This window comes from Acanthaster planci, linkage group LG01, assembly GCF_054643075.1.
Source record: "Acanthaster planci isolate LZ-2023a linkage group LG01, COTS_SCS, whole genome shotgun sequence".
NCBI classification, from domain to species: domain Eukaryota; kingdom Metazoa; phylum Echinodermata; class Asteroidea; order Valvatida; family Acanthasteridae; genus Acanthaster; species Acanthaster planci.
The window spans coordinates 22502370-22515839 of record NC_141777.1 but is presented as its reverse complement, the minus strand read 5'-3'; the positions used below and the strand labels follow the sequence as shown (position 1 = coordinate 22515839).

The window sequence follows — 13470 nt, the reverse complement described above, 5'->3', positions numbered from 1 at the left end:
TGCTAAAGTGGGATTCAATGCTGAAAGGCCTACACTGAAAATCACACCACTGTGGGCTGCAATCTTCAATATTGGTTGTCAGGGCACGTGCTCTCGCCTTTACCTCTTTAATATCCCACAAAGCTTCATGTCATTGTTTATATAATACGACCAATGACCCCAATGACGCCATTACTTCGCTCCCTCTACGTGACTTGCATGTTTCATGCCCTAATACTGAAGCTGCACGGAACACTCTGGGCCATTAGTATAGGCCGCAACTTGAAAATGCACAAGACTGTGTGCACTTCTAAGCGGCTAAAATGTTGTACACTCATTTTTTGATGCTGGGTTCAGAACTTTCTCAGTTCTTTGAAAATTCATTAAATATTCAACATTCTACTTCGTTAATATTTACACTTGGTCAGTCGTAACACGCATACTGGATTGGACACGTTCTGAATAGGAGGTCTCTATTGTATTTCCTGAATTTTTATTGGATAATGATGGTCAACGGTTAAACGCATACACAAACGGTATAAAACGAAAGAACACTAATACGTCCCTACGCAGATCAGGTGTCAGCCATATTTTTAAGCAAACAAAGAGTAGAATCCAGGCAAAATTAATAAAATTTGACTTTACCATAATGTCGTTATGAAAAAACTGATATGTCGGTATTGGACTACATCGGTATATGATTTGAAGAATATTCTACCCGACCAAATATTGAAAATGTATTAATAAATCACTTGATAACGTCATCATGACGTAACTATTCACATGCTATCTTCGATTTATGGGCAATACTTGGTGTAACTTTGATGACAATCAAATATTGCTAAGTTACCAAAAGAGTGCCTGGAAAACGTGTTCAAAATCAATGGGCTGAAATGAATATTGATAAATCAATAATAAATCACTTGATGACGTCAGCATGACGTAAATATTCACGTATTGTCTGAACTTTATGGCGAGTGTTTGGTGCAACTTTGATAACGATCAAATACTGCTAAGTTACCAAAATAGTGCCTCAAAAAAAAAAGAAAAATCAATAATAACTCACTTCATGACGTCATCATGACCTCATGCTTCTAAGACCAATTAAGCATAGGGGTTCTTCATTGGTATAAGTTTGATGAAGATCCAAATTGCAAAAGCACTAAAGTGGCGGCGACAAAAAACGTGTACAAAACAAATGGGCTTTTTAGCAGAAGAAGTAAAAATAAAAAACAACAAAAAGAATGACTTTTTGCAAAATTGCCAAAAAATGCCAAAAAACTTTTACGAAAGCAATAGCTGCTTCGGCAGTACACTGAAGCAGCTAAATAGTTGTTGACTTTATCATGACGTCATAGATTAAGCCAAAGGTTTTTAGCAAGGTCTTGGTTGGCTGTAACATTAATGATGATCAAACATCTCGAAATTACCCAAATGATTGGTTGAGAACGTATATAAAGTCAATGGGCTAAAGGAATTATTGAAAAATCAATAATAAATCACAAGATGACGTCATCTACGTTATTTATTTAGTATAATTTTTGTATAAAGATCTTTGTTGGCTATCACTTTGATGGTGATAAAACATTGCGAAAGTTTCCAAATAGTGGCTTAAAAATGTGAACAGTCAATGGGCTGAAAACACCTGTCCAAAGGAGCTGCTCCTCTAAGATGATGTCATATGATTTGCGTTTAAACTTAAAGAAAATTATGAAATATTATTTGATATTCGGACTTCTCGGTATATATATGTAATCGAACGAACACAACAAAATACGATTTTTCAAAGTAATCCTTAGCCGAAGTTCAGGCCTTATCTCATTAAGATCGATAATATTGCGTAGCAGATAAACGGGTACAAAGCTACGGGTAAAATTGCAGCTTTAGTATTATGTAACGTGACTTAACGGGACTTCAAGTGTACATTGAAGGAAATAAGTCAGATTGACCAGAGTAACGAAGAAAGGCTGTTGAAAAAGTGTACAAAACCTATATAGAAAGTTACAACTTTAATCTCATGTCACGTGACCCCTGACAACTTCATCATGAAATCTTTTTGTGTAAGATCTTTGCTTTCATATGTTTCCTTGGTATAACTCTCATAAGGATCGAACATTACTGAGTGATCCTACTAGTGCCTTGAAAACTGTATACAAATTGAATAGGAAAAAAATCCAAAAATTAATAATAAATAAAAGGATGATGTAATCACGACGTCATCATTTTGGTATCATGTTGCTATAACAGTTACTCCTTGGTGTAACTTTACTGACAATTAACAATTGCTTAGTGACCCTAATAGTGCCTTGAAAACCGCGTACATTGTGAATGGGAAAAAATATTAAATATTCAAAAATCAATAAGAAATCGGACGATGACGTCGTGACGTCATCATTTAGTTGGCATTGGGGTCGATCTTTGATGTAACTTTGTTGACCTTTGAATTACGTTAAATGACTAAAATTGGTGATTGTTGAAAAACTGTGTACAGAGTCTGGGAAAATAATTATTCAAAAACCAATAATAAATAAATTGATGACTTCATCATTCTTAATTTCTTCTAAAAGCATCCTTGGACAATCATCAAACTATGTTCCATGTTTGAAGTCGTTCTGATTTTTGTAACTGCCAAAGAGTACTGGTAAAAGAAGTTGTCTGAAAAAGGGGGGGGGGAGAAAAAAGACGAACGAGTACAATAACTGTTTCGGCAGGTTGCCAAAACAGCTAAAAATGCGAGCTTATCCGTCTGTTTGACAACAGAACAGAGGGTTTCTTCGCATTCTTTTGTACATTCGAAAAACTAAGTCATCATCACTTGAAGTCATTTTTCGTGAATAACACCTCCCTTTCAAGTTATCTGCAAAGTTTCAACCAGATACATATCCTTCAGGAGATGCACCTTTAATGTCACGTGACTTGTCTCCTGACGACATAATCATCATTTGATATCAATATTCCTCTAACGCACTCCCTTTTCAAGATACCCGCACGATTTGAGTCCGATCATATGTGTACATCAGGAGACAGAGGACCAAAAAGAATGCACCTTGAAAGTCACGTGACTTATCCCCCTTATCAGCACAGGAGGTCAACATTCGTCTGTAACAAATCCCTTTCTAGTTATCTGCAAAATTTCAACCAGAAAGGACATGTCCTTTAGGAGAAGGCTTTGAAATTTACAGATTTAATGCCACGTCGAAAAACGTGTACAAAACCTAGGGGAGAATAAAATAAAGGTGATGACGTCATCATGACGTCATGTTTCTAGGACATCTGTGCATAAGGTTTTTCATTGGTTCAAGTATGATGATCCAAAGTTGCAAAAGCACTAAAGTTGCGGGTAGAAAAACGTGTACAAAACAAACAGGCTTTTGAGCAGAAAAAGAAAACGAAGAAACTAGAGATTATCTGTCTGTTGTCAACAGAACAGATGGCTTTGTCGCCTTTTGAAGCTTGACCAATTAATCTAATCTGATGACGTGATCATCACATAAGGTTGATTTCGTTTATAACACTTCCCTTTAAAGCAACCGCCGAGTTTCAACCAATTGGGGCAAGCACTTCAGGAGATATAGTACATTAAGGGATGCAGGTTTAATGTCACGTGATTTCTAATTTAATGACGCCATCATCACATGGGGTCCATATTTGCCTGAAGCACTTCCTTTCCAAGGTATCGCAAGGTTTGAACCCAATTGGACATATACTTCAGGAAATGCAGTACTTCAAATGATGCACCATTAAGGTCACGTGATTTGTCCCTTAATGACGTCATCATCACATGAGGTGAATATTCGTCTAAAACCACTTCCCTTCCAAGATATCTGCAAGGTTTGAACACAATTGGGCATATCCTTCAGAAGATATACCGCATTAATAAATGCCCCCTTTAATGTCACGTGACTTCTCACCTGATGCCGACATCGTCACGAGGGCAATATTCGTCTTAATCACTTCCCTTCCAAGATATCTGCAAAGTTTGAGCCCGATTGGGCGTACACTTCAGGAGATATAGCTTATTAAATAATGCCTCTTTAAAGTCACGTGACTGTTGCTTAATGACGTCATCACTAAATGAGCTCAGTATTTGCATAAAGCACTCTCTTTCCAAGATATCAGCAGGGTTTCAACCCAGCACTGACACCTTTAATGTCACGTAGCATGTCATATGATGACGTCATCATCACATCGGATCATTTTTTTTATAAAACCCTCTCCTTCTAAGATATCTGAAAGGTTTGAACCCAATCAGACTTGTACGTCACGAGATACAGTTCTTTGAAGAGTTCACCTTTAATATCACTTGACTTTCTCCTGCTGCTGTAATCATTACATAAGATCATCTTTTGTCTAAAGCACTCTCCTTCTAAAATATCTGCAAGGTTTGAAGTCATCATAATGACGTCATCATCATATAAGATCAATTTTCCTCTAGAGCACTCCGTTTTCAAGATATCTGGAAGATTTGAACCCAATCGGACATGTACTTCATGATATATAGGGCCTTAAAGAGTGCATTCCCCGTACACATGGATCTGCAAACTCCCCCTTATTTGCATAATGCATTGCTACTCTAAAAAGACATAAATCATTGATAATATCCAACGTAACAACAATTGACTGCACTTTAGATTTTCTATGTACAAAATTTAAGAAAGAGAGTGCAGGATCGCTGTCAATGGCATGTGTTGCACTGTCCTAACGCAATGACTGCCAGCATTATCAGTCGTTTGAATGAGCAGCGGTTGTACTAGTCAACATTGCCACGATGTTTTTGCCTGGCCATATTCTGCAGTCTGGTTTTTCGATACTCGGACATCGAAGACTAAGCAAAGCAGTCCTGGAATCCTGTATTTTTGTAAAAGCTAAACCAAGCCGAAGGGGCGAGACGAATTCCGGTGAAATTTACGTACTGGGACACATCTCCAGGTTTCCTTTTCTCGTTATTTCAAATTAATTTTAAAAGTTCAGGTTCACTTAAGCTTATAGTTTTATTTACACCGTTAGAAAACCTTACGAAAAGGCATTGAAATTGTACACATCGGACATTTTCTGGTGAGAGATTATGTTTACATTGCTATTTCTTAATGCTATACACTCATCTATAAACGAGGGATTTCCCACAGTGAATTTGTGCATCATTTCCCCACATTTTGAGGGCACGAATCTTCCCGTCGCTCCTTGCTAACTGTTTATAGCGCCCAGTGAAGCATTGCCTTTAAGTTGATTATATTTTTCCCTTTATTAAAAGGTAGCCTATTTCAAGCATAGTTTTGAGGCCTTTATGACATTCGGTTTTCATGTCAAGTTTACCTTGTTTACACGTGTATATACCCACATATTCACATGTTATATAAGGATGCAACAATTGTGGAATGCCAAGTGATCCACTTGTTCATGTAGATAAGTATGGCTATTTTCTACGCTTATAGGTCCATTAAATAGACATTTCAATAGGTCCACGTGTGTATTAAGGGCTATGTAAGCTCAGTATTTACATGTACGTGTATTTGTTTTGCCTGCCTAAAGCTTATTGTAAACCTCACACATGACAAGTTGACGGTAAACGTCGCACCGCGCAAACATAGCAAGAAAACAAAACAAAAGTATCGCAATATTCGACTTTTGAGCTGGAACTTGCGCACCATGTGCACGAGTGTTACTGGCGACCTTCAAGAGGTGGATGACACCAAGAAAACAGCCATCATCGATAGAGAGCTTTCCAGACTTAAACATCAGCATAGCTGCCCTTGAAAAAATGCTTCCCTCCGGTGGCTCACTGAAAGAGGAGAACTATATATTTTTTTCTGGAAGGGTATAGAACCCAAGGAGCCTCGCCAGTATGGAGTTGGCTTTGCCATCAAGAACACGCTTGTAGCTTCGGTAGAGGCCCTTTCTGGAGGCACCGAGCGCCTGCTCTCCATCCCCCTGTTAACATCCTCTCCGTGTATGCTCCTATCCTCACCTCATCAGAAGAAACAAAGGACCAGTCTTATGGGCAGTTTGATGCTCTTATCAAAGGTTGTTCAAAAGATGAGTCCTTATTTCTTCTCGGCGACTTCAATACCCGGGTGGGCACGGATCATGAGGCATGGCCTACTTGCCAGCATGGCACCACGGCACTGGGAAGACAAATGAAAACGGTCAGAGGCTAGTATGCGGCTACCACAGCCTCTGCATTACAAACACATTCGTTGAGTGCAGGCCATCGCACAAAGTGTCCTGGAAACATTCTAGGTCTAATCGTTGGCGCCAACTTGATTAAATCGTCACTTGGTGGTTTGCTCTCAATCGCGTACTCATCACTAGAAGCTACCATAGTGCAGACTACGACACTGACCACGCCCTTGTGTGCAGCCCAATACGCTTACAACCACATAATCTGCACTGCTCAAAACCCAAAAGGCGTCCTTGCATCAACACCGCACAGATGTCGGTTCCAGCTAAGGTTGATTGCGAGAAAGAGGTGGCCAGATGGGTGGAAAACTAATCAGCTCTGTACTCCTGTGAGTCGTCAGTCTCTGATGCTTCCCCGAGAGTTGTGAAAGATCAGCCCATAATGGAGACCTGGACAAATAGCCGACTATGGAGGAGCTTAGTAAGGCTATTGATGCCCTTCCAAGTGGAAAAGCACCAGGCAGCTATAACATCCTGCCTGAAGCCATCAAGTGTGGAAAACCAGCTCTGCTTCGGCCCTTGTATGAACTGCTTTGCCTTTGCTGGGAGGAAGGTGCCGTCCTCCAAGATATGCAAGATACCGTCATTGTGACACTTTATAAGAACAAGGGCGATCGCAGTGATTGCAACAATGAGAGGGATCTCACTCCTGAGTATTGTTGGTAAAGTGTTCGCTCACATTCCTATTAGAAAGCTGTAGTTACTTACAGTTACAATCCCAGTGTGGCTTTAGGGCGGGCAGGTCAACAGCAGATTCGACCTTCATCCTTCGTCAGCTCCAAAGCTCGAAGTATTCATAGCTCTTAGTGTTTTCTTGTTTTGCTGCGCAGTTTTACTCCATGTCAATGACATCGTCATCCAGTGTGACCAAATATTAAAACACTAGAGCTACAAGCGGAGCTATCTCCTGACTCCATTTTCATCAGTGATTGGAGTTTGGCCGGCTGCCAAGTTTTTATTAGAAACATCTTAAGGAGGGCAGTACAAAGATTATTAAGCGCTCTAAGCGCTCTAGGGAAATTATTCTATATGAAAGCGTATAAGGGCCACATTTAAAAAAAAAATCCAAGAGCGTACCACGGCGACAAGTGTGCTCTATATCCGCTATTGGTGCGGTGTGAAATTGATATCCCGCAACAGTCTCATAAGTCCTATTCAGCGTGCAATCGTTCTCAAATGTGCCCAGGGGGGATGCAATGCAAAAGGTTTAAATTGCTTTGAACAAAACGTGATCTTGCTTTTCTCACATCTTCGTTTCTAACAAACAAGAAAACAAAAGAAATCTTATTTTGGGGCATGAATTTCCACTGTTGTTGGTGATAAACTATTTTTTAATTTCTCCTACTAGTCTAAGTGCCAATTAAAAACATTTCGGATTGGAAATTATATATTTGAACTTTAAGCAATCGAAATGATTTAAGTTATTATACTTCAAAATGGAGTATACAAACAAAAGTTTAAGATGCAACGCACGGATTTTGTTCTTTGGATTTGGAGTCTAATAACCTGGACATTATAATAGAGTTTATTTAATGATTAGGGCAGTGTCCCTTTCCATGTTCTTTTTATTGTCTCAAAGTTTCCTTGACTATTTCTCTTCCTTTTACGACGGATGACCCTCAACCCCCAAATGCCTCTATAATTCTTTTTCAGAGAAGGGGAAACGTCCTCTGGACATGTGTAAATCCACAGAACGTCCTCCTTTCCTGCATCGTGTGGACGTCATTTGTTCACAAGTCCACACTAGGTATGTAAGGTTAGCGCTTCCCTGTGCGCATGACCATTTGGTGGCTATTCCCTTTTTACACGAAAACGTCTGGAAATACTTGTCACGTCGACGTTCAGTCGCGATTTGCGTTGTCTGCCCTGGCTACGTTTTGAATTTTTGTATGTGAAACATTATTGCACAATAGACGCAAGCCCGCTTTGCTTCTAAAATAAGGAAATCTTCAGTACTTTAATACACAGAACTGTATTACCAGTTTTTAACCTTGGGTCAACCCAAGGTATGTAAGGAACCGAGCTCTGAAAGTGCCGTCGCTTGTGCTTGAACCACGATACAGTTTCTTTTCTAAAATCTTTAGTGCAGTCGCATGTGCGGGAATCACGACACATTTTCTTTTTTTTTACATCGTAAAAGGACAATATTCCATCAGCAAATTAATCTGATATGGCTCACTACTGGTGTCTCTGCATCTTGTGTTTTTACGAAGTGAACTTGGTGAAAAAGAAGTGTTGTTTTTCGTTTTATTTGGTTTGTTCGTTTTTTTGTTTGCAGAGAAAGACGGAGTTTCATGGTTCAAACCCAGCACACCAATTTCTTAACTTTATCAAAGTGAAGATTCAGACTTTTCCTTAAGGTGTAACTGCAATAGGACAGGTAAGAGGTTTTCCTGAAACATAGGCTTATGACAACATTTCTCTTGTACCCCTTTTATGCGTTTTCAAAAACACAACCAAAACGCATCGTGTTGTCAAGTGTAAACCTTATTTTCATCCACGACTAGCCTGTATGTAGTAATATTGGGCTTAAAACATCTCGCCTACCTTGTAGGTTCAATTCAGCTGACAAAATATGTCGAACCAACCTTTACTCACTTAGCTGCCCGCATTAACTTGTCACAGGCATAACCCAAAAACATCTTCAGTTCTTCCCCAACAACTTCCATGGGCATGTGGACATCATTGCTTGAAGGATAAGCAAGATTCATGTCCCACACCGGCAAAAAGAACGCCCCAGTTCCCTGGAAAGCCTCCTGGTTTATAAGCTCAATGTCTTTTAAGAAGTAGTCCGAGCCAAATATTATAGAGCCGACGCTCTCGTGCTGCCGGGCGTGTGGTCCTTTGATGACAACAGGGACATCCGGGCACCTCTGCAGTAGACCAATCACGGCCTGTCGAATAAGACGGACTCTTTCAATGTAGCTGTCACGTGTCCATTGAGCAAAATGTGCCCACTGGTTGATGAGAACAATGTAGCTGCAGTGTGTGCTGTTCAGTTCGTTCAGTGCGTCAACCTCCTCCTTCCAGTTTGTGATTGTGTAAGTGTGTGATGCAATCACATACCCGTGAAACTGCCAGTAAATCACAAGGTTGAGCGAATCGTAAGCGTGTTTAGTCATGAGACCAGTTCTCGTAACTTTGCTAGCCTTTCCAAGTAATTTGGTTAAACTGTTTCGCACCTGTCGAGCTGTTGAGTCGCCAAGCATCATAATAGACTTGTTGCGGAGACAGGAATGTAGCTGCGTTGAGTTCTTAGTCCAGTCAGAAAATTTGCATAAAAGTGAGTACCACTTGCCGTCTATCCAGTACCCATGGAGTTTAGGTATTTGTTGGTCAGCCTCACAACGCTGAAGTTCAGGCAGAGACAATGTGGACCCTTGAATTGTGTGGGGGAAAAAGTATATATTATTTCTTGAGAGTTTGCAGGAGCTTGTGGCAGTGAAAATGGCCACAGTGCGCCACGCCACCAACAGGCTGTCATATAGAAGGCAAGGGCGTGTTTTAGCAACCCGAACTATGAACTTGTTTCAGCTTGAGTTATTGGTTAAGCGTTTTTGCGACTTGGTTATGCCTCTGTGACGTCTTTTCTTCAACCGAACGGTTCAAAATGGCAAGGGAAAAACAGAAAGCTTTGTCACCCCTCAAATGAGTGAATGAAACATTTCAAAGTGTGTTGTTATCTGTAGCGAATCAAAGAGATCCTTTTTTGAATAAGGCCTACGTGGAGAGAGAGAGAGTGGTTGGATAGAGCAGCACTGGGGAAAAACATGCCGAATATTGAGTGACAATATTGTTGTTTAACACTCAGAATAAGTAATAATCTTTCACACAGAGTTGCATTGAAGAATACAGTTAAATAAAATCTCAGAAATATTTCAAACCTTACCATTAAAGAAATTTAGGGAACCCTTTATACATGTGTGAATTTAGGAATAATGATATCACCCTCATATATCCAATCCGGCATTGACCAATCACGGGTACGTTTAATTCTGGAGACTGGTAAACTTTTCTATTAGAAAGATGTGGCGGCGATATGTTTTCTTGTTATACTTTTTTAGTGTTATTTTTTTGTTAAAGTGTTTCTCGTATAATATGCATCCATAAATGAATTCACAAGCAGTATGCGAGCAAAATGACTAGAATTGATGGCTCGCTTCCCCAGAACATGCATGTTTAAAATGCATGGCGTGTTTATCGTCCAGATCAGAGATGCAAGGAAAAGTTTATTTGAAAGCTTGGAACGACCAAAGTTGGAGCAAAGCCTTAGAGCTCGGGGTCAGGCCTAAGACAGAAGTTTTTTTTAAATGAGGTTTGCTCGTGTGACTAAAGTTTCAATATGATTGCAAACAAAACTATCTAGCCTTGTCAACCAATTTGCAAAACTTCAGAGCAATGCATCGTAACTAACCTTCAACCTTTATGCTTGCATCAGTCCTCTCTACACTTTTCCAATAATAAGGACTGTTCAAAATAACAAAGCAACGAAATCAAAGTTAGAAAGTGATTCACTGTAAATGATTACTCAAATTCCCAGCTCAGACAAAATTTTGAGTCATCGTGAAATATCTATTTGATAAAAAAAGTCTTCTTTGCTCTAAATTAAAACTTCTTATTGCATTTTTAGGGCGTACTGGGATCTCTTTTCGATTTATTTCCGACTGTACACTACGGTCTTTCGTAAAACAGAGCCTGTATGCTCTCAAAAACGTCTGATAATATTCTAATGCAATTTTTCTGTGAAGCCACCGAAAGAGAATGTACAAAAGGCTGTTGTTTCGATGGTACAGCTGACCCATATATGTCAGATCACTACATTTTCGTGTATTGCCAGTGAATCTCCCAAAGAAGGCCAATAATTTGTGGCTGCCTTGTAGTCCGTATCTGGGGTCTAGAGGGAGTTTTGCAAAAATTAAGCGCCGCATAAACTATGCTCAAGTACGACTGGCACTTGCCAGTGTATGTGTTGAGGCATGAACAATCGAAATGCGCGATCGTTGCGCGATTACTCGACTCTTTTGCAGGATTTCTTGACAATTCCGACATCAACCAATCGAACAACCGATCCAAATCCAAACTAAACTCGATCAAAACAATGTACATGAAAAATAGTTCATTTGTAATGTACTCAAACTCACCTTTTGTAGAGGTACTCAAAATCCTTTGCCATCTGCTTGGCTGAATACTTAATATGGTTACTGTCGATGCCAAGAGAAACCAGTGATTCGCACGGGAAGCCTGCCTTGTGCTCACACAGTAAAACCGTGCTTCCCAAGGATTTGTATGCTGGGTAATCACACATTGCCTCCCATGTCCCTTGTCTTCGCATGGAGCATCTGCCGTCGGCATTTTTACCGTTGAATCGGTAATAGCCCCTGAAAAACAGTCTTCCCTCAGAATTCCACACAGTGTTCCTCATGTGGTACACCGTCTCACTGGTATGGACAAGGATCAAGTTGAATTTAGCGCTCCCAGGCCAGGCTGCTAGTACGAATGCATCGTATGTACCGTTGCCGTAGTCGGCGATGTAGCCGGTGGTGCTCGCCTTCGGGCTTCGATCTGAGGTCAAAGTGGCGTACCAGAAATCGCCACCCACGATACGGTTCCTACCCTTAAAATCACGGCTTTCAATTCGGTATTTTAAGACATCACCTACTCTGATCCTGGGACTTGTTGGCGAGATTAGTTTCACAACTGTCATGTTATAGCTTGTCAATCCCATGTCCAGAGGCCGGTTTGTGTTGTTGTAGGCTTTGAAGTTTTCGAAGGCAGCGGGTTCAAAGTCATCAAATGTGGCTTTGTCCCACATTTTCCCAAGAAAGTTTGTGTCCAATCTCGTTTTCTGTTTAGGCCATTGAAGCTCTCCTACTGGTAGTGGCTGTGGTGAACTGTACGTAACTCTGACCTACATGGTAAAATTGGTAAACTGTCAGAGCTCACATGACTGAGTTCCACTGGTTAGCTTGTATTTTTCCCTTTAGTTCATGATAAAAACCCCGACAAAGGAACTGTTTCTGAGTAGTTTGATTGCATTTTAATTGATTTTGTAAGTATCCTTTCATTTTTGAGGGGGGGGGAGTTGTCACTTCTCCATTTTTTTTTAGTTTTCATTTATAATTACGATTGTATGTGAGGAATTTGTGCGTCAATGCTGCTCAGAAGAAGGCCGGAAAAGGGCCTTCGTTAATTTAAATATTAAAAACAGCAAAACGTACTTCAAGGATTTCTTATTTCGGACGAAAACAAAGACATGTGTTCAGGCAAGACAGACTAGGGCAACGGCCCAACGATTGCTACATAGCACATGCCAGCATACGGAAGGAAACTGACTTATACCCCACCGAAAACAAATCAGGAAGAAGAGACTCAAAGCAAGAGACTTCTGTCTGTTTCAAACAGACCATCTTTCTGCATGAAGATACAAGATTGCAAAGTGACCAAAAAGGCTTCTTAAAACAGTACAGAGTCAATGGGTAAATTTAATTGTTCAAAATCTAATACAAAAGTCACAACATGACATTATCATGATGTCATTGGTAAAGGACCAGTGAGTCAGCGCATGGCTTCGTTGATACAATGATCAACAGGCCTACCGCGGTATAAAGTACTGAAGTGTGACGTCACTGTGAACCAGAAAGTGCACTGCAAACGAATAGAGTACGCGTGCGTGTTGTTTCATGCGCTGATTCTCTCACTATATAATGCCTTTTCAACACATAATGTGCGTGACGTATTCACTTCAGTAGAGTCCCAGCGTTTAAACCAACACTATCCGGTTCGTTAATGTGACGTCACTAGAGTTTAAACCACGCCTACGGAACGTGCACTGCACATAGAGTTACTGCATTGATCGCCGTTTACATATGGAGCCATGGAACCGGAAGTCAACGCGCAACTTCAGCGATCGTCCAATTGGAGCCTGCACATCGTGGCGCGCCTCCGCTTTTTTGACGAAGTCACTTACGAACCAGATAGTCACCCGATCCAACTACCCGTCGCTACTCATAAGTAGGGCTTGCACACCAAGTACGCCATGGTTGGTATTATAGGATCGTAGCAGGACTACGTTCGCCCACTTGTAAGCATGGCATGAAAAGCGCCCCCACTTAATTGCCACACAATAGAGAGCCATTGCTGCGGTGCAAGCTGGTTCAGCATACAAGTTTGGCAAACGTAGTCCATGCTACGATCCTATGATACCAACCAACTCATAGCACGGCGTATTTAGTAAGCAAACCCTACTTATATATAGCGGTGGGTAGTCGGATCTGGTGATTTAGTACCAATGAAAGACGTCATTTTGAACCGGTA

General features: G+C 40.5%; 1 protein-coding gene and 1 long non-coding RNA gene across 2 annotated transcripts in view; one reads left to right on the top strand and one right to left on the bottom strand.

Annotated features, from left to right (window-relative positions):
* Positions 1-13470, top strand: part of LOC147800543 (uncharacterized) — a 28115-nt gene that overhangs the window by 7218 nt on the left and 7427 nt on the right. The window contains exons 2-3 of the long non-coding RNA XR_015427326.1: positions 7810-7903; positions 8435-8536. This is a non-coding gene — a long non-coding RNA (uncharacterized LOC147800543). The remainder of the gene's footprint in view (positions 1-7809; positions 7904-8434; positions 8537-13470) is intronic.
* Positions 8736-12020, bottom strand: LOC110978352 (NXPE family member 1-like). Its single transcript, XM_087143912.1, has 3 exons — positions 11298-12020; positions 10571-10623; positions 8736-9535 (listed from the first exon to the last, which is right to left on the bottom strand). The coding sequence occupies exons 1-3, from the start codon at positions 11966-11968 to the stop codon at positions 8751-8753; spliced, it is 1509 nt and encodes a 502-aa protein (XP_087000038.1). The 5' UTR covers positions 11969-12020; the 3' UTR covers positions 8736-8750.